Below are 22,786 nucleotides of genomic sequence, written 5' to 3' on the forward strand. Positions count from 1 at the left end.
GTTTCAACTTCCCACGTTTACCAAATCTTACTATGCCCTTCCAAGGCAAGACTTTCAACAATACCATGTCTCCGACCTCAAAATCTAATGGTTTGCGTTGTTTGTCGGCATAGCTCTTTTGTCTGTCACGAGCCGTCTTGATACGGTCTCGTATCTGAATGATCTTGTCTGTGGTTTCTTGGACCTTTTCCGAACCAATGAGTTGTTTATCCCCGGTCTCCGCCCAACATAGCGGGGACCGACACTTCCGTCCATATAATGCTTCAAACGGGGTGACCTGGATGCTAGTGTGATAGCTATTCTTGTAGGAGAACTCTACTAAAGTCAAGTGAGTATCCCAGCTTCCACCCAAGTCCATCACACAAGCACACAACATGTCCTCCAAAGTTTGAATCGTTCGTTCACTTTGGCCGTCCGTTTGAGGGTGAAAGGCCATACTAAGATTCAGTTGTGATCCAAAGGCCTTTTGGAATGATTGCCAAATCCTTGACATGAACCAACCTTCTCGGTCCGATATAATAGAAACAGGCACACTGTGCTGTGCCACAATCTCCTTAAGATATATTTCGGCCAACTTCCAAGTGCTATCCTTCTCACATGTGGGTAAATAAAATGTGCGGACTTCGCAAGTCGATCAACGATTACCCAACCCATATCATGGCCTCTTTGGGTTCTGGGTAACTTAGTAATGAAGTCTGTCGAGATTTGTTCCCATTTCCATACAGGAATCTTGGGTTGTTGCAGCAACCCTGAAGGCTTCTGATATTCCGTCTTAACCTTAGCGCATGTAAGGCATTTTCCGACATAAGTAGCAATGCCCCCTTAAGGTTAGGCCATCAATATCTGATCCCGTATGTATAGAGTACCTTGACTTATGAGCCTCGTCTAAAATAATAGTCCGTAGGTCGCCAAAGAATGGAACCTAAATTCGCTTCAGGGAGTACAATGCTCCATCTTCCTTGGGCAACGATTGTGCTCCCATTCCACGTAATGCTTCAGCTTGTAGGTGCTCTGGTTTGAGCGTCTCTTGCTCAGCCTCACGAATCCGAGTAGCGAAATTCGTCTATATGGTCATCTCCAAGGCTCGCATCCTTAGTGGTTTTGTGCACTCCCTACGGCTCAAGGCGTCTGCTACAACGCTCTCCTTGTCCAGGTGATACTTAGTCTCACAATCGTAATCATTAAACAGTTGATGATATCCCGACCTCAAGTCGATCTTGGAGTAGTAGCTAGAACTTTGAAATTGGTCGAACAAGTCATCAATTCTCAGTAAGGGGTACCGATTCTTGATTGGTTAGCTTATTTAACTCCCTGTAGTCTAAGCACATACGAAAACTGTCGTCCTTCTTCTTGACAAACAACACTGGAGCTCCCTAGGGTGAGAAGCTCGGCTCGATAAATTCTCGTGTCTAGCAACTCTTTCAGTTGAGTCGATAGTTCTTGCATCTGGACGAGCTAATCGATAAGGTGCCTTCACCACTGGTGTCGCTCCTGGCACTAGGTCTGTCCGAAACTCCATTCGTTGTTGTGGAGGTAACCCAAGCAAGTCTTCGAGAAAGACTTCTGGAAATTCGTTCACAACAGGGTTGTCTTCTAGCTTCGGATCCTTGGTCTCCTTATCGACAACTTGAGCAAGGAAGGCTATGCACCCCTTTCGAAGGCACTTCTGTGCCTTTATGACCATTGTGGGATGTCACAATCCATCGCCTTATGGGGCCCAACGTCCTCGCATCAACTACATGAAGGTCGTGTACTATAAGTGTTTCATCATTCGCAAAAGGGATGCAAATGATTTTCTCATGACCAACAACTTTTGCTCTATTCTGGATAGCCAATCCATGCTAATCCATGCTGACTACAACATCATAACTTCCCAAACAACAGGTAGGAGTTCAGTAGAAAATTCCTGCTCTCCAAGTTCCAAGGTACAACCCTTAATCACCTCATTTGCTTTTACTAACTTTCCATTTACCAGTTCTATAGGATATGGGACGTCTAGCTTACTTGAAACTAGGCCAAGTGTATTCTTAAATTCTACTGATACAAAACTAAGGTCGGCGCTAGTATCACACATAATGGATGCATAGTGTTGGTTAATAGGGAACGTACCCGTCACAACATTCGGGTCCTGGCGCGCTCACGAGCTCTGATCGCGAAGACTCCTCCTCGCTTGGTTCTTTTTAGGGCAATCTTTTCTAAAGTGCCCCACGTCACCACAGTTGAAACAACCTGGAACTCTACCATTATCGTTTCCGCCTAGGTTGTAGTTATCATACCCTCCTTGGTTGGGATATCTTGCCCAACAGGCATCCTTGTTGTGTCCCTCTTTTTCACATCTGTTACACTTAGGTCTCAGGCATCGACCTTCATGGTGAAACTTGCATTCGTCACATCTTGGCTTAGTCCCCAGATAACCCTTTCCACTAGCCTTATTAGTGGCTCCATAAGCTTTCATGCCACGTGGCGGGTTTGCTTCCCTTCTTTTGTTTGCATTTGAGTGGTCATGAATTACTTGAGTGCCTTTCTTTAGATTTGAAAACTTTCTTTTGTTGTCGCCTGAAGACTCCACGTGAGTCTCTTTCTTGTTTGTCTCGGATTTCGAAAACTTTCCCATACGAAGAGCTTCTTCAGTAAGTGTAACGCTCAAATCGATAGCCTCTGCGATAGTTGGAGGCTTTGAGGTAGTAACCATGCTCAGGATTTGAGGCGCAAGTCCCCAAATAAACCTTTCGATTCTCTTGAATTCCGGCTCGACAAGATAAGGAACGACCCTTGATAAATCATGAAAACGCTGAATATACTCGGCAACCTTTGGTCCATCCATCTTCAGATTCCAGAACTCAGTTTCCAGTTTCTGGATTTCAGCTCTTGAACAGTATTTCTTGCGCATTAATTCCTTAAGCTCAGCCCAACTGAGCGCATATGCAGCAGTTTCGCCAAGAGTTTGAACTTGGAGGTTCCACCAGGAGAGTGCACCATCTAAAAACAGCCAGAAATATAAGTGACTCTCTGTTCAGGTGCACATTTGCTCATTCTTAGCACGGAATCGGTCTTTTCAACCCAGCGAACAAAAGCGACGGCACCTCCCGTGCCATCAAAGTTTAGGGGTTTGCAATCCAGAAATTGCTTATAAGTACAGCCTGTAACACATGTAACGCAATTCACGAGTGAGCATTGGCAGAACACAATTGGAAATATCCAAAAGATTTGTAATGTGTCTTAGGTGATTTAACATTACCAGTTGGAGGGTTATTTCCGAAAGTGCCACCGCTGTGTTCTGAGCGGTTGGCCTCGTGTTGTGCAATTGCCTGTGATATGCGTTCCTGAAGCTCAGCTTCTGTCCTTGGTAATGTGTTAGTGTCTGTGTCACGTCTGGGCGGCATTTTCTTCTAGCAAGAAGTTTTGGGTAGGTTAGACAACATTCACCAAATAATTATTTGTGGGGTATACATGCATATAGACAATCATCACCACAAGCAAACATGTAATCATCAAACATCACATGCATATATTATCACAAGGTATATAAAAAAAAATAAAACAACCACTCAGCTTCCATATATGTTCGACAACTTGATACATTGTTTTTAACAGATGAAAAACAAAATGGACTCGAGGTTACATCACATCGGTCATAGAAGTTCCATAATACGAAAGTAGTAGTTATTTTGCTTCTACATTGGTCCTCTTAGGTCTTTAGTTTTTTTTACAAAACGGGCATACTTCCCAAAAGGTGGGGGGGGGGGATTGTGCATTACTACCACGTATAGGGGTGATAGTGAAAACGCAAAGATAAGTTCGTGAGGGTACGTGACTTCTTCCTCGGAACCGAATTGTGCCTTGTAGCAACCGTAGAGCGGTTTTCCAAGGTGTGAATGCACTACTCAAATGATGGGGTGCTACGGGATAGAGAGTGTAGAGTTACTGGTAGGGGTGTTGGTGGTGTCGATATAGGTAGTGGGTGATAGGGTGCATGTGAGGTGAAGGATGAGGAGAGTCTTCTCTGAGTGTTAGCCATTTTCACCTGCTTTGATACCGGGTCCCAACGACTCGTATTATGGGTAGGAGTGTTAGGCATGAAGTAGGAAAAGACAGACTTCCTACTTTATAGAGTGCTAGAGTAACTATTTCGGTTAGTGTTCTACTAGATGGAGATTTGGAACAACTTAGGAATTTCAAATAGATAGTGATCATTTGCTTGACCCGCAGAGCCCACCAGGATTTCCATGCACTACAAGTTGTTATTACGTGGGCCCCCGTAATAATAAATTGTCTTGCATGGTCACCCTAATTTTTCTCTCGTTCAAAGCCGCCGATCAGTCAGAGAAGGGACACTACTGTCTTCATACCTTCAACATGGAAAGGACCTTTATAATGGTCCACGCGCCAACGTCCGTTGTCGTTACGCGCGAAATGGCACAATGCTTAGACGAAGTAGGAATAAAGAGAGTTCCTAACAATAGTAGTTGGAGGGGCACCTTCAAGATGAGTACGTCATCTTCCTTGTCTGGACAAGAGTGTCGTCAATCATGTTTCGTAAAAGCCATAGGGACCTCGTCTCACTGATAAGGTTGTTGTCCAAGGTTACCTCCTCCGCCTCGCTGTCACTGCCGTAGTCAGGCACCTTCGCATTCGAGAGAGAAGAACAACCATCTTCTACGGAATCAAGCTCAGGGTCTCGTTTATAACTACATCAGCCATAAGCTCCGCAATAAACGCGAGGTCGATAGTCTCATTGTGCGCGTTAGGAATAATAATAGGATTTGAAGTCGAAGGCATCTCGTTCCCATCAATATTATTCCGTACACGTATATGAATATATATTAATGAATAATAATGTTACTTAGTATATACAAGCAAATAAATGCAACATGTCACATATAACTCTCGTTTGTTCTTTCGGGTGTCGTTTCGGTTTTGGCAAGTCTATCTCACGTAGACTATACCTCACGTGTCACTTTAGTTGGGGTATTCTCCTCCCTACTAATGTCCTTGCTTTTGTCTTTCCTTTGAAAATGTGTGATTCATGGATCTTGGCGCTTTCGTACATGCAATGAAAAACCTTTTTTTTTTTTGTAAAAATGTTTTCGTGAGAGAATCCTAGTGATTGTAGTCTAGACTCGAGAAGGAATCCTAGTTCACTACAATCGAAGCTCTGATACCAACCTGTCACACCCTGACTTTTGCGGAAGCGTGTGCGTGTGACTTGATCAGTTTTCATTGCATTCGATTATAACAAACAACTATATGATTAATATGATGTTCATCCATTCAAAAGTTTAAAACATTACAATCACAAGTCATTTAAGTTTGAATCAACATGACCTCCGGTTAAGTTACAAACCAACAAAAGCGGATGACATCTAAACTTGAAATTTACATCTTGAAAACAACACCCGCGCCCAAGATCCATCTTGTTTCCTGAAACACATGTAATTTTGAAAACATCAACAAAAGTTGAGCGAGTTCATGCGTTTTGTATGAGTTCCAATAAACTTGTAAACATTTGAGAAATTCCTTTGAAAACAGGTATGTAAAGCGTCTATGAACAGATCAATTAATGTTTTGCAAGGACATTAATATATGTGAAGACATAGGGAGTACCCAACCTGAGTGGGCTATTATTAGTGTCGAATCCCCTCGACTGTGTCGAATCCCCTCGACTATATCAAATCACCTTGACTGTGTCAAATCACCTTGACTGTGTCAAATCACCTTGACTGTGTCAAATCCCCTTGACCGTTGTCGAATCACCTCGACTGGGACACAAAAGCACTCTAAGTAGTCACAAATGGACCATGAGTGGGGCTCGGCCGTACCCGTTAGATCTAACCTTTGTCCATGTTTCTTATGAGAGTTATTGGCATTTCAGTTTCAGCCTATGCTCACATGATCTAATAGTTCATTTCATAGCCAAATCATACCATTTAAACATATGTAACATGTATTTCACCCCCGAGAGTTATAAATCCGAAAACAGTTAAGAGAAAAGGGGGACATGAACTCACAGCTTTGCGTTCCTGAGAGAGAGAGAGAGAGAGAGAGAGAGAGATATTCAACCAAAGTTTCCATAACGCGAGTCAACCTACAAGGGTTCTAACTCATTAGACACGTCGGCCTTTCCTAGACCTTGTACTCGTTGTTCATCTTGAACATTTATTATTTTCATTTCGTTTTTTTGAACGCTTGCGTAATTTAATGATAATATGTTGACATCTGTTTCTGGTATACTTTGATTCGAGACTTTATATTTGTTACACAAATATAAGTGTAAAAAGTGTTAAAAATATTTATTTTTAACGTCAAAATACGTTGCCGTATAAGTACAACATTAGTGAGTGAGTACACTTCAACAAGTGTATGTGCGTATATCGTCATGTACCAGAGTCTTTTATACATATACATATACTGTATGTATACTTGTATTTGTGGGCTTTATACGTGTACGTGTACCGTATTTATACGTGTAGGTATACCGTATTATACGTGTAGGTATACCGTATTATACGGGTAGGTATACCGTATTTATACGTGTAGGTATACCGTATTATACGGGTAGGTATACCGTATTTATACATGTAGGTATTCCGTATTATATGTGTAGGTATACCGTATTTATTTACTACAAATGGCTCTTGTAAGGGTTTATGGAAATGGGCCATTGCCCACCTATTAAGAAATTGGGCTTAGCCCAAAATTTATGTTATCTTAAGCCCACTATTAATTTAAAAGCCCAAAGTGTTATATTTTTAGCCCAATTTAGTGTTTATTAAATTTTGATAACATTTACTAGTTACGCTAGTAACTTGTTATTTTTCTAAGCACACTTGGGGTTATGATCAAAGTTAAACTTTCCAATTTTTCGTTGTCGTGTGTGTATAAATTCAAGTGTCTAGAATATGTTGTTTGTTATAATTTGTCGCCGTGAGTTGTTATTATATCCTTTGTGTCGAAATTGTCCGTCTCGTTGTAGAAGCATAAAGAATCGTCCGATGTTCGCGCCTTGAGTTATGGTATTACAATTGTGCATTTTAAGTAGGCGTGAAGGTTCGCAACTAACATCACACTTGTGAATGTTTGTAATGTTTTTGTCGTGGCGAAAGTGTATATTTTTTTTATAAGCGTTGCATATTTCATTTTTGGTACATATTCCTACGGCTAATACGTACACATAATATACACATTTTATACTTCAAATAAAGCATTTAGAATATAAACATATAATTTTCTCCAAAAATTATATTTGTTATTCTTGAAATATTTACCCATCTTTATTTAATAAAAATATCTTTTAGTGTTAACATAAACTCTTGGATAGTTAAAACTTAACCCTTGTCATTAGGGTTCGTCCAATCACGATTAAGGCCGTTAATCGCAATTAAACTTACTAATCACGATTAATCATGCAAATCACCCCATTAATCTCTTTTTAATCGCGATTAAATTTTTATAAAATTTCGCCATAGTTTCCCTAAACTATGGCGTTTTTCCCATGTATTTAATACATGTTTAAAAATCATTTTCAGTTTACCATTAACATTATTATCATACTAATCTCCACAATTCATACTTTCAAGTAACCAAATATCCCCATTTATTCCCTAAATTCATGAGCTTTTACATATTCATTTTTCTAAAACGATTTCAAGACTTTTATGTCTTGCATGTTAAGACTTTCTAAATGTAGTTTTTATAACCATATATTAAATCACTTATTACTTTTAAAAATCACATTTATTAGTTCTTAAAACATCAAGTTTAGGCCATTATAGTCCTTAATCCTTCAAGTTTAACACATATATGTATAAAGCTCATGAACATAATGATGACGATTTTTCATGATTTAAACACTTAGTTGTTTAAATCGTATTTTTAAGCCAAATATAACAAGATCATACAACTCATACAACTCTAAAACACATAATAATCACATAATACTTCACATTTAGTAAGTTGTTAAGTTTTGGTTTAGGGTTTTAAGTGGAATTTTTCTTTGATTTCAAGATGATCAACAAGTACTTTAGTAATCTACATATGATAACAAACTTAAAAATGATAAGTAAGAGGCTTACCACTTTGCAAGTGTCCTAAGATGATTATTTAGAAAAGATTAAGCTCCAAACAAAGTTCTAAGAATGCTCCATGCTTACACCTTCCATAGATGATCTTGAAATGGGTTAATAGAGGTTAAAATAAGGTGTTTTAATGGTGAAAAAAAAATGGTGTCAAGTTGATGGAGGTCAGGAGGTGGTGCCGTGAGGTGATTGAGGAGGTGGACGTTTGTGTGTGTTATTTGAATGGGGAAATGTGAAGGTAAGGACATAGGGATTGTTTTATAATCTTGCAAGTTCTTTTCAAATCAACAATGAGATCTTAGAGCCATACTCATGAGGTCTTCACTATCATAACATGGAGTGGGTGGGGGACCCACTACAAAACCGTGTACGTGAGGGGAAAGGTAGGCTTAGGCATGGGAATTATTATAAACATGTGTTGAAATCTCATGATAGATATTTTTATCATTTAGGAAGTTCATGCACAATTAGGATATTAATGGTAGTTTATGGTTTTAAACAAGTTCTAACTAGTTTACTAGTTTAGTGGGTATTGTTTTTGGATGATAAAAATACCACTAGTTCGCTCGTTGTTGTTTCAATATCGGGTGATATATAAAAGGCGCTATATAATGTCGGGAGCTATGGTTTTACTTTACCATGGACGCTATAGCGTTTATTTAAAGTGTTTACGACACCAAAATATGGCTAACTAGTTCACTAGCTGTTTGGTTTAGGCAATTGGCTGGTAGAAATATAATTTATTCGCCTATCGGCTCAATTTGGACAGTGTGTAAAAGTCGCGGCGTAACACAGGGAGTTTATGTTTCGGGTATCCGATTGATATCCCTAGGCTTATTTATGATGTAAAATATTATTTACATGTTCTACGGTCCTTAAAAATGCTGAATTTTAGTGTCGCAGACATTTTATTTTTGGTTATAATTTGGCGCGGAGCGGACAAAGTGCAAATGTAAGCGTTCACCGGAGAGTTAAGGTGTTTTAAATGTTTAGCGTCCCTAATTAGGGATTTTTTATTCGTATTCCATCTACCAAGAGCGTCCGTGTCCTTCGTTACTCGTTCCGACAGTTTTTGGAACTTGCTGGCATGAATAGTGTGCTCAGGTGAATAGTGTTTTCAGCATTTTGCCAACATATTAGGACATAGTTTGCGGTTTTCTCGCGACATGGCGATTGTGTTAATGTTGTTTAGCATTTTTAACCATGTCCTATGATTGCTAGCCTTTGTACGACCTAATCATGCAATAATTAAATCGTAACGAGAGAATTAAAACAATAAATCAAGTGTTTAAGTTGTACGGAAATACCATTATTTTTGCCAGTTGTCACAACCTAGACTCCACCTATTTCTCCATTACCATAATCCCACCTCATTGCCCTTAACGACCCGAACTGGAATGCTGCTATGAAAAACGAATATGAAGCACTATTGGCAAATAATACGTGGGAACTTATTCCCCGACCTGTCGATGCTAACGTGATCCGATGTATGTGGCTTTTTAAGCATAAATTTCATGCAGATGGTACTTGGAAAGACATAAAGCGAGGCTCGTTGTTAATGGTAAAAGTCAAACCGTGGGCATCGATTGTGATGAGACATTTAGTCCCGTCGTCAAACCAACCATGATTCACACTGTTTTATGCTTAGCTACTTCAAGAAAATGGCCTATACATCTACTCGATGTCAAAAACGCATTCCTACACAGTAACTTAAAGGAGACGGAATACATGTTTCAACCACCGGGATTCCATTCACCAACACAACACATCTGAAACATGTTTGCAAACTTAAACGATCTTTATACGGTCTCAAACAAGCTCCCCGGGCGTGGTACCAACGTTTCGCAGGATACATCACTCGTTATGGGTTCAAAAGTAGCGTTTGCGATACATCTTTATTTACTTTCAAAAAGGGAGACCAAATGGCTTACTTACTTCTCTACGTTAGGGCTGTAAACGAGCCGAGTCGAGCCGAGCTAGATCCAGCTCGAGCTCGGCTCGAACTCGATTCGAGCTGGCTCGGCTCGAGCTCGAATTTCAAATCGAGCTGAGATTTGAGGCTTGAGCTCGGCTCGATTAGAATTCGAGCTAGCTTGGCTCGGCTCGATCTAGCTCGAACTAACATAGAACCGCAAAATTTATTACTTAAAAAGCACTTAAAAATGAATTTCTTCATAGCCTAAGGGCCATAATTGCCATTTAATTTAACCATATGGCTAAATATGCAAATATAAATAGTTAATTCACTTTCTCCATTGTGTTTACCTTCTTTTATAGGGGAGATACTCACTTATTTTTTGTTTTCTAAGCGATGTGGGACAAAAAAATGAAGGATGTAAACCTTATCGAGCCAGCTCACGATCTCACGAGCCGAGCCAGGCCAAGCTCGAGCTCGGCTCGTTTACAGCCGAGCCGAGCCGAGCTGGCTCGTTTACAACCGAGCCACTTTCGAGCCGAGCTTTCTTCGAGCTTTTTTCGAGCGAGTTTCGAGCGAGCTGCGAGCCACGAGTTTTTTGAACACCCCTACTCTACGTGGACGACATTATACTTACTGCCTCAACCACTACCTTGTTGAAGAACATTATCAAATCACTCTCATCCGAATTCAACATGACCGACCTCGGGTCCCTACATCATTTCCTTGGTATCTCAGTCACTCAACAACACAGTGGTTTATTTCTTTCACACTCCACATATGCCATGGAGATCCTTTCCCATGCCAACATGACAAATTGCAAACCCGTTAGCACACCCGTGGAAGTCGGATCCAAACTATGTGCCACGAATGGTGCCTCATTTTCTGACAGCTCCCTCTATCGTAGCTTGGCCGGGGCGCTCCAATACTTGACCATCACACGCCCGAACATATCCTACGCGGTTCAACAAATATGCCTCTTTATGCACGACCCTCGCGAGCCTCATTTTCAACTTCTAAAACGCATACTGAGGTACATCAAAGGCACCATAACACACGATCTCCTAATCACACCCACCTCATCCACCAAGCTAACCGCTTATTCCGATGCGGATTGGGCGGGTGTCCCGACTCACATCGTTCAACATCCGGATATTGCGTATACATGGACGGCAACCTCATCTCATGGTCCTCTAAGCAGCAAGCAACCACTTCTCGTTCAAGCGCCGAAACCGAATATAGAGGAGTCGCCAATGCAGTCTCCGAACTCAGCTGGATCCGTAACCTCTTGTTGGAACTACACCTGCCCGTACAACATTTCAGCCGTTTACTTAGCCGAAAATCCAGTGCAACACCAAAGAACTAAACATATCGAGCTGGACATACACTTTGTTCGGGAGAAAGTGCGACTTGGTACCATAAAAGTCCTTCACGTTCCAGCAGACTACCAGTACACGGACATCTTTACCAAGGGGTTACCGAAGCACTTGTTTCAACGCTTTCGATCCAGTTTGTGCCTCCGCACTCCTACGGCTCAAACTGCGGGGGACTGTTAGCCAATAATATTCACAAGATATTATTGGCATGTATTTTTGTAACATCCTTGTATATTTAGTCTTCCATAATTATAGCCAGTCTAGTCTAGTCTTCCCTAATTGTAGCATCTAGTTTAGCTCTTTGATTTGTATTTAAGTTTGTATCTCTTATTTTCTGAATCAAGGAATATCAGTATTTCACAAACATATGACATTGTACTTTATTCAACGCGTGCACTATATGAATTTTTTTAAAGGTATATCTTTTTTATTATTTATTATATAAAATTACATTTATGAAAAATAAAATAAAATACAAAGTAAGATGTTATAATAAGTAAATAGTATATCAATGTTCATTTTTAAAAGATAAATTTTGATGACTATTTGTGTTAACATATGACATCATATTGTATTCAACACGTGCAAATATACGAGTTTATTTTTAAAGATATATATTTTTATTATTTATTATATAAATTACATTTATGCAACCTGTGTAATACACAGGATTCTATTTATCTTAACATATGGCATTATATTTTATTTAACACGTGCAATATACGAGTTTTTTAAAGACGTATCTGTTTTATTATCTCATAAGGATTAATTCTTTATTTTGGGATTTGTTTTTGCTTTTTTTTTAAACGGCAAATTTTATAATACTTAAATATTTCCTTTATCTAGGTTTAAACGTGTGATGTCTCCTTTAAGAAGTAGGGGTGTTTATAGTTCGGTTTCAAATAGTGAAACTATCTAAACCGTTAATAACGATTTAGCTATGGTTTGACCTAAAAACTGCCCAAATCAAACCATGAACACCCCTATTAAGAAGCAACTGAGATTTTATTAAAAATATATTCTTTATTTTTTTAACAGCGAACACACACCACCTAATATCTACTTATATATTACCTATTATCCACTTTGTAAACTTAAATATTTTTATTGATTATTTCAAGTTAGAACCTCGTTTATTACACGGATTGCATAAATATAATTTTTTATAAATAATAATAAAAAAGATACATCTTTAAAAAAACTCGTATATTGCACGTGTTAAATAAAATATAATGCCATATGTCAAGATTTATCTTTTAAAAATGAACATTGATGTACTATTTACTTATTATAACATTTTACATTGGTTTTTTATTTTGCATAAATGTAATTCTATATAGTAAATAATAAAAAAGATATATCTTTAAAAAACTCGTATATTGCACGTGTTGAATAAAATATAATGTCAAATGTTAACACATACAATCGTCAATATTTATCTTCTAAAAAAGAACTTTGATGTATTGTTTACTTATTATAACATTTTACTTTATTTTTTATTTATTATTAGATTAAAAACACATGTATTATGTAGGTTTGAATCCCGTTTTTATAATACATTCAAATTATGAGATACAATCATTTTAGTTTGTTGTATGTACCTTCATGCTTATTTGTTTACTTCATTCATAAATTACTCATCATAAATTTGTATTCAAGAAAGTTTACGGTACAAAAAGGTGGAGATCGATCCCCAAGTTTTTATATGTTTATTAATTTTTATGAATTATACGGTGTAAAATCGAGAATTAAATTCTCTATGAATGGAGTATAGAATTGTTATATTTAAAAACGATTTTCTTTCTACATGTTGATGTAATGTGCAATAAATGATGAGTTTAAACCAATTATAACAGTACACCTACCGTTATAGTGATACGTAAAAAACACTTACAATCTGATAGAAGCATATGCCCGACCTAGAATAATTATTTAATTCTAGTAAAAAAGAAAACAATAATACAATTATTAAGTATATATCAAACGGAACCTTTAATTCCTAATTTTCCTTAATTTCAATCGCTTAAAGAAATTATTATTATTTACTTTGATTATAATAAAAAACAAGTGCTTTTATTCTTATCTAATTTTTAATTAATATTATTATTATTTAATATGATCATAATAAAAACAAATGTTTATTCTTATCTAAATATTTATTTTTATCAAATATTTTGTTTGAAATTATTATTATTATTATTATTATTATTATTATTATTATTTAATATAGGAGATAAATAGGAAAACAAGGTGAGAAAACACCAGAAAGTGACATGTGTCCAAAGAAGATTTTGGTTTATTAATATCGGAAGATTTTGATTTCTTATTCTAGATAATACACGATCTCGTTCAAGCTTTGAAAACAAAACTTGAACTAAGCCGAGCTCAAGCTCTCGTAAATTAGTCGAGCTCGGGCTCGGCTCAGCTCAACTCGCTTGCACCCCACCTGACGGACTTATTTTCAATGTATTAGATGTTGGATTTGAGTGGGGTTGACCCATTTACATGGCCAATCCACTTGAACTTGAGACCTTAAGTTGTGTTCTCCTTTCTATGGGGTGGCTAAGTCTAATGGTGCCATGCGGGGGAACTTGCATCCATAGATTTTAATGATTTTTACTATTGACTACATTACTTAAATTCACTTGGTTAACCATGGTAGGTGTGGAGTATATACCCTTTTTAATATTAAAAAAATAAACTATATCACTTTATTTTTATCAATAAAAAGAGTTTATTTTACATTGTAGCCATGTATGCGTTAAGAAAAAGGTTTCACAAGAAGTATGGAGTACACTTAGAAAAGGGATATTGATACGTGGTTGAAAACCGGTGTTTGTTATTGCATAACTTGATGTTTTTACATAAGTTTTAATTTCGGATAACCTACTTTTAATCAAAAATGTGTTTTGCAGGTTTGATGGAGTTTAAGGAGCTTTTCGGGAGCTTTACGAGTCATCGGGTCGAAAACCGGAGCACCAGGACGCATTACGGATCAACTGGGAGTGCAATAAGTGGAAATTGGAGAAGTGGTGTTCAAGAGGCCGTTGCCGACGGGTATAGGGCCATCCGGGATGGGCTCCAGATAATCCCGTTGACCAAAGATCCCCGTAACCAGCAATACAAGCCGTCGGACGAAAACACGATCAGGAGAACCCGTCGGCGACGGGTATAGGCCCGTCGGCGACGGGCAGTATTTTTCTGCGATGCGAATTTTGTATCTTGTTAGCTAAAAGTCAATTTCTATTGGTGGGGGGAGCATTCAATTCGGAGGTTACACTTATTGGGAAGTTTGAATCTCAATTTTGGAGCCTCATACCACCAACCATCACCTACCAATCCATTGACCCATCTACAACATCACGGGAATCATATCAAGATCATCATCAATCATATACACATTCCCGAATTCATTCTAAACCCTGATTTCTCCATACCTCATTCCATTACTATCATTTATCTCCCAAACCCTCAACATCCACGAATTCCTCATTCAAGCTTCAAGATGGTACAATTCATGTTTCAAGCATCCGGTGATCAAGTTTCCTCAACCATGAGCGGCTAATCACCTCGATTTCACCCCGGTGTAGGTAGTTGTGTAATTTAGGGTTTTGAATTGTTTCTTGATTCAACTTTGTGACAAATTGTGTTTGATTTTTGAAACCATTGACAATAGTTTACATTTGTTTGGTATTCGTAAATTGTCGAACGATGTTAAAAGTTTTGACTTTACGAAATGGTTTTGTGTAGTTATGCATTGTCGTGGTTAGGTTTTACTTGTGTTGATTACAAAGTTCATTCTTGTCCGTTTTTCGAAGCGTTGATAGTTATTGGCACCTAAGTCACGGTACACTAAATCCGTTAATCGTATGCAATTGAGTTGAATCTAAAAACTTGTAGAAACCCTAGGTTAGCAATTACCGAAACCAGGTGTGAACCCTTTATCTTATTATCGTTTAGTAATCAATATTTCTTGCAATTGTTAATTAGTAGTTATTAATCAATTGAATCAATTTCATCAGTTTAAATTTACATCTTTCAACTAAACAAAAATACAAGAATATCTGGCAAGCTTCATAAATTGTGACAACTGTTCTAATTCAATCGAATCCATACGCAAACCACATACTCTTCGTGGTTCGACCCATTGCTACCACTAACTATTTGTTAAGGGTAATTTGGGCTTATAAATATTATCTTTGACCGGAGCGCGACATTCCGATCAAATTTTGGCGCCGTTGCCGGGGAGTGCGTGCGCTTTGTGTTTGGATTATTGCTTGAATTTCGTGAATAACTGTTTAATTTGCTTAGTTTCCTTTTGTACATTGTCTTTTTCCTTGTTACACGGGTGTGTTACTTGTGCAGGTTACAGGTAGTGTATGCATGTGACAACCCTCACAATTACAGGTACCGTACAATTAATTACTCTTAATTATGTGCTTAATGACTGTGCTTGATTACAACTGACAGTCACTCCATTTATTACACACAAACTTTAGTGACATACTTGATGCACGAAGCACAATTAGCACACTGAGCGGATAATTCAGTAACATGCTGACAATGCCAGCACATAGGCAGACAAAGTTTTTGAGGCCAGTATGGGCCAAGGACAAGGTACTACACTAGTATGGAGTGTAGGAAAGTGAGGACAATAAAACTGCATCACTAGGTGATAGTTAAAGTGCCGGGAAGTGCCTAAAACACACTTTAAGTGCAGAATTCTGCATTTATTAATAAAATTCAGCATTGTAACATGCTAGTAATATGCAAAAATTTGGCACAATGGTCCTGTATGCTTTCCTATGTGCCGGGAATTAAAAGTGTTACAAAAATATATATAAAAGACGCTTTACGGACTAATTAAACACTTTAACGAAAAGACATTGTTTTATTATTTCTTGGCTAATCATGATCCCCGTACACCATAACACCCCCTAAATATCAAGTAACTAACATATATAAGTATACACTTGGATTCTAACTTAGGATTACCAACTAGTTACAAAATTTACATCCACCCCCCATACCCGATTTCGGTCACCCCAAGGGGACCCACAAAATTTCACCAACATGCCTTCTTAGATTACATCTTATTATTTTATTAGATCATTTCTTGTTGTCTTGAACATAATATTGAACAAATCATTATAAGTATGGCTTCATATCTCTACATATCCACTCAAAGACCACATTCTCTCATTCACTCTCTTCTCCCTCCCTCTCGGCCACATACAACCGCCACCACCTCCACCATATCATCACCACATTCTTCCATTTCAAGCTTGTTCAAGCATTAGAAGGTGCTTTGTGAAGGTGGAAGCCTGAAGGAACTTCATTTCTTGCTTTCTTTCACCACTTTCATCATCATTTTTCATCATCTTCTTAACTAGAGATCATCCCTAGCCTTTGTGCTAGTAGTAAGTTCTTGTTTAACTCTTGATCATCTTATTTTTATGGTTAAAAGTTGTAGTATGATAATTATGTTTAAAACACTAAAGACACAAGAACTAAGAAGATGAACATGAAGCTTTACATAAAGTTTATATAAGGATGAATCATGAAGATGAAATGTTGTTAGTAGGATATTGTAGTGAACATGTTGTTGATTGTATGATGATTCTTGGTTGTGTGATGTTAATCACCATATGGATATTGTTAAATGATGATTAAAACCATGATTTAACAAGGTTAGAAAGTAGTTATGTGTTACATGAAATAACCACCTTCTAGTTAAACATGAACTTGATGAAAATGATTTTCTTGAAAAATGAGTGAACAAAGTAAGTGATGGCCATGTAAATCCGGGTTTTTACAAAAGACTTTTCTAAATAAACCAAGTTTAAAAATCGATTTTTTAAAAGATTATGACTTTTACATACACTTACACATTTTTGGAAATGAAATAAGTGTAAAACCCTTTTATTTACAAGAAGAGTTCAAAAGTTTTATTTTTGTAAAAATTGTTTACAAGTTGTAAACACTAAACTTTTGTAAGAGAATGGTTTTTAAAGAAATAATTACACTTTGGAAGTAACTAAGCCCACTAAACACACCACTAAGTTACTACGCGTTTTTACTAAAAACCAAGCTCATTTTATTTTGTAAAGTGCATTGTTTTTGCACTTGGTTAGTGTAACGTTGTTTAATAAATGGTTGTCGATTGATTGAATGAATTTTTGAAAAGAAAATGATATGCTAATAAGCATGGACACCTCCGTTTACAAAGGAAACTCTGGCGAAATTTTATAAAAATTCCAACACTTAGAAAATATTTTTCCAAACAAGTGTTACAAGTATATTTTATAACTAGCGTTTCGAATATGAACTTCGTCATAATTTTTGTAACAAAATACAAGTGTCGGAGGTTGATTTTTCTTAAATAAAAATGGATAAATATATATTTAGAATATATATTTTATACTAAAACGCTTGTGTGATTATTTGTTTATTTTTGAACTACTTATATTATTTAGGGCAAAATAATGTAACTTAGCAAAGTACCATCACATTATAAATCCGGAAAATACTTTTACGAATATATTTTGGGTAAATATTATTTTGATACAAAGAATGAAAATATATTATTTTTGGGAAAATATATATTTTGGGACTACATTATTTCGACAAATGTGCTAAATATATTTCTAAGTGGCACTTAAAAATATATTAATTTCGGAACCACCAAAATAAATGTATAAATACCCCCATCCCTGGGAAGGATAATACGCGTAAAGAATGTTTGAGAAATATGGATACAAATAGTTGCCTAACTATTATTCCAAAACCCTAAGAACAATACTTTAGTTAAAATAATTATTATTATTTTAACAAGTAGTTATAACTTGGAATAATATCAAAGTAACGAACTCAAACCCGTAAATACTAAGCCAAGGTACGGCCCGTTCGTCTAATAGACATTAGTACGTTGTAGATTGTCGTGTAGCGGACCAAGTTTGAGTTGACGATACGATTTAGGAGACGCACTACTGTGAGTTCATGTCCCCCTTTTCTCTTAACTGTTTTCAGTTTTATAACTTCGGGGGTCAAATACATGTTACAATTATACAAACATTTTTATACATGGTATGGTTAGCTTAAGGAGGGACTTTCATACACCGTTAGATCATGTGAGTGAGTAGGCGGCTACTAAAGGCCATTAATCCTCGTCGTAGGACCGAGGGACATGAGTGATAGATCTATTTGGGTGTAGCGAGCCCACACCCATGAGGCCGGGGCGGCCCATAGTGGTGACTGTGTCTTACAGCCGGAAGCCCGGTGCAACTCCGCTAGGTTTGAGTCTTCCTGCATCACTTCACACATATCAATGGCCTTGCAAACCATTGGTGATCTCTTTTTTTTCCTTAATGCTACATACCAGGGACTTTCATACATACACTGTTTACAAAGGTTTATACATACTCACGTACACATGAACTCGCTCAACTTTTTGTTGATTTTTCAAACTACATGTATTTCAGGGAACTGATCGGATCTGGCAGGTGATGCACGTTAAGCGGCGTATTAAATAAAAGATGTCATCCAGGGGTGTAGGGTTTGGGAGGTGTAACCCTTGCCTGGGCGGTCACATGTCTCCAAACCTCCTTTTATTTAGGTCTTTTGTTGAGTCCATTGTGAACTCATTTTTAAGCAAGTCATGGTTGTAACTTAATTTGGGTAGTTGTTTCAGGACAAGGATGTTATGGCATTTTCTAAACTATATTAATGGATGAACATCTTGTGTTTTTATCATATAGCATTGTTGTGATTGTTGCTATGGTATTAAGAAGTCACACCAAATAAACCCACACTTCCGCAAAAGCCAGGGTGTGACAGCTTGGTATCAGAGCCTCGATCATAGCGAACTAGGATTCTTTCTCGAGTCTAGACTATGATCACTAGGGCTCTCACGAAAATGTTCTCAAACATTTTTACATTGCATACACTAAAAGTCTAGATCCGGGGCACGAACATTTTAGAGACAAAAGGCACAAATACATATTTCAAAATTTATATTTTAGTCTTAGAGACTGAGGGAGTTCAGCCTTAGAGGCTGGGGAGGTTTAGTCATAGAGACTGGGAGGTTGGTCTTAGAGACCAGGGAGGTTGGTCTTAGAGACCAGGGAGTTGGTCTTAGAGACCAGGGAGTTAGTCTAAGAGACTGGGTAGGATAGCCTGGGGAAGACTAGGACGGTTACTTGCATTATTGTGACCTACATGTTTATTTTATTATATGTTGAAGTATGTGAAATTGTCGTGATTGTTTGTTACAGACATCATGTCTTCTTCGAGTGGAGTTTCTGGCACACTAGACCCTATAGCGGTAGATCCAGATGACCCGGTGCCCACAGATCCCGAGATTTATACGTCTGATACTGACAGCAATGATGATGATGATTTTCAGCCTTTCGCTTTGCCTGATTTCGGGGACGATGTTCAGCTCGCTGATGGTATTCTAGTCGGGAATCTACCTCTTGCTGAGATCCCTGCTCCTGTTCCACTTGCCGCATTTCCCGTAGAGGATTTGCCACTCGATGTTGTGTCTGATGACGTCATCGATCTTTTCGTCGAGGGTCCACCTGAGGACGATCATGAGGGTGGGGCCCCGATTGCTGATGATGACTCCATTCCTTTGGTTGAGGTTCCGGTTGCGGATGCTGCTGTTTTACCGCCTGTTGAGGCTCTCGCTGAGGAGATTTTAGCTGATCAGTCCGGTACTGATTCTTTTGAGTCGGTATCCTCTTCCACTTTGCACGCCGTCGGCTTGCGTCGATATCCTACTGACTCCGACTCCGATACAGCTATGTCAGCTGTACCTGGTTCGCCCCACGAGTTTGTTTTTGATCCTGAGTTCGAGGATGAGTTTGATCCAGTTTTTCCTCCTGATCACGAGATCGAGTTTATTCCTGATGACCAGCCCTTGGAGGCACCCGTGGTTCCTATTGATCAGGTTCTTGATGTACCTGCCTACTTTGATATGGACTTTGTCGACCCTAAGCCTGTCATGGCACCAAAGCCTGTTATTGCTCCTGACCCTGTACCTGTGCACGACCCTGTTCTTATGGATGCACCAGCCATTGCACCACCTATAGTTGATATTCCCATTGTTGCACCACCAGTGGTGGATGTTCCTATTGCTGATGCACCCCTGCCTGATCCTGTGCCAGCGTTTGTTGACCGTGAACCTTTCGCCACTCACATCGATCCAAGATATGCCGACACCCATAACGGGTGGATCGAGGATGATGATGACTATCCTCCGTTTGTACTACCAGTCACTCCTCCTGTTGCACCCATCTATGCACCGATCGATGTTGCCCCTCATTTTCCGCATGTGTCAGATATCCATCGCACCGACCTTCCTATCACTTTTCTCCAGGACATTCCTCCACTTCGTCCTGGGGAGGGTTCGTCGAGACAGCAGCCTGCTTTTGTCCCACCTGTATCGTCGGCTATTCCATTCATGTCTCAGTTTCCTCACACTACACCATCTTTTGTACCTTCGGGCGAGCCGTTCTGTGGTCTTCGCCCAATATCATGCCCTTATCAAACCCGTATCACCCTTTCCATGTCGGATATTCCACGGAGGACATGCTTATATCTCTACAGTTATAGCAGGACACATTGAGTCGACGCGTTCAGGAGTTAGAGAGGACCCCACGTCCTCCCCAGCGTCACTGTCAGTCCCCTTTTGCTACACCATCAGCTCCTCTTCCACTACCCCCTGATTCTGGCATCCGCTTCCTTACTCCTGAGCAGCAGATTGCTTATCTGTTGCGCGTCATCCACGCACTTGAGGAGGATTGGGTGCTGTCACACCCCGATTTCCACGTGTCTCACCGGTGGGCCCGGTGGGGGATTTCCGTGACGTAGTTGGCAACAATATAGTCAAACCACACAATTATATGAATGCACAGCGGAAGCATAAAGATAAATATATTTCAACCGTTACTGTAATATCAAAGTATCACTGATTGTTGAAATAAAATCCACAGGGGATCAAAAATAATAAAAAGTATAGTTCACAGACAAGGCATCAAAAGCTTGCGAGACTCTTTAAGACGCTAAGGAGCTATAGCCAGCCGATTACGTTTAGTACCTGCATTTAATCTTTTTGGGAAAATACGTCAGTTTACACTGGTAAATACATTCAACCGACACTTTTGTAAAATGTTTAATAAAATTGATTTGAATGCACAAGGCACAAACTCTTTTATAACTTGGGAGAATTATTTAAATATATAATCTTGTGAACGAATTACATGTTTCTTATGCGTTCAGTAGCCCGGATCAAAACCGGGTTAAAGATTAATAGACACACCACATGGCATAAACCGTGGCGGGTAACCAACGGCTATACCTTTATAATAATAGACATAATGCCGAGTGTACGCCTACACTCGGATGTCGAGGTTGTGGCCATTTCGTAAAATGCTGCCAAGGATATCCGGGACATGGTCATTAACCCCCCAAAGGCTTTTAACTAACAAGACTTTTTAAACGAGTCACATTGATAATACCCAACTACAAATGAGTTGGGGTCAATTGCCCGATCAAGCGGTATGCTATATACCGTAACCCAAGCCCGTATAACGGAAAATAAGTTAAAAGTATTTACCTTTGCAAGTATAATCCTTAATTGAAATAAACTGCAGATAGCTTTTACTGGTCTCCTATGCTGGAACGGATGTTTAAAATAACCTATTAGAATCCTAACGGGTCTTTGACTTAGCTGTAGCTTAGACCGGTCAGTTTCTACGGATGTTTACGGTTTAATCGCGTGAAAGGCGAAAACCGGGAATGGAATGTGATTTGGACACAACGAGTTCGGAGACTCATTTTATATGGGTATAATAATCACACTCTGGAATTTGAGGTCAAAACAATATGGTTTGACCCGTTTCGGCTAATTTATGTAAACTAGTTACATAAGTCGAACCGTGCGCGCATAAGGCGTAACGGGTAACCGTAAGAGTCCTGCACAGGTTTCCTAAGTCAATATGCTTCAAAGAGGTTGTGGTATCACTAGGATACTTTCCGTAATGCCCGTAACGAGTTTAAGTTCATTATACGCCCCGTAGGGGTTTTTCGGTCATTTTAAAGGACTTTTTAAAGAGCTTTCTGAGTTCTACAGGAAATCTGTGATTACCAAACAGTTTATAAAGTCCAAAACACTTTATTTATTATTTAAAATCAGTAGCAACTGGAATGGGGTCAAAAGACCTTGTAGAACTCAAGTTATGGCCAAAAAGGGCATATTCGGTATTTACCGAACGGATGCCATAACCGCAGGTTATGAGCAGGTCAAAAATAATTAAAAATCTTTAAAAATGCCAAAATATTATTTTACATCAGTGTGTAAAAGGTTTGGTGTCGAAATCTTGGTTAAGATAGGCGTTATGCTAATTGCGCCGTTAATT

The 22,786-nt window shown here is 38.5% G+C and overlaps 1 protein-coding gene across 1 annotated transcript; it reads left to right on the forward strand.

Moving 5' to 3' along the window:
* Nucleotides 1-19,644: 19,644 nt before the first annotated feature.
* On the forward strand, nt 19,645-20,994 carry LOC110866947 (proline-rich extensin-like protein EPR1). Its single transcript, XM_022116091.1, has one exon. It carries the CDS (start codon nt 19,645-19,647, stop codon nt 20,992-20,994), a length of 1,350 nt encoding a protein of 449 aa, XP_021971783.1.
* Nucleotides 20,995-22,786: the final 1,792 nt, after the last annotated feature.

The sequence above is a fragment of the Helianthus annuus genome, chromosome 4, assembly GCF_002127325.2.
Source record: "Helianthus annuus cultivar XRQ/B chromosome 4, HanXRQr2.0-SUNRISE, whole genome shotgun sequence".
Lineage (NCBI taxonomy): Eukaryota > Viridiplantae > Streptophyta > Magnoliopsida > Asterales > Asteraceae > Helianthus > Helianthus annuus.

Bases quoted from the DNA above. Each gene is read 5' to 3' on its own strand.
- LOC110866947 (XM_022116091.1), top strand. From the start codon at position 19,645: ATGTCTTCTTCGAGTGGAGTTTCTGGCACACTAGACCCTATAGCGGTA.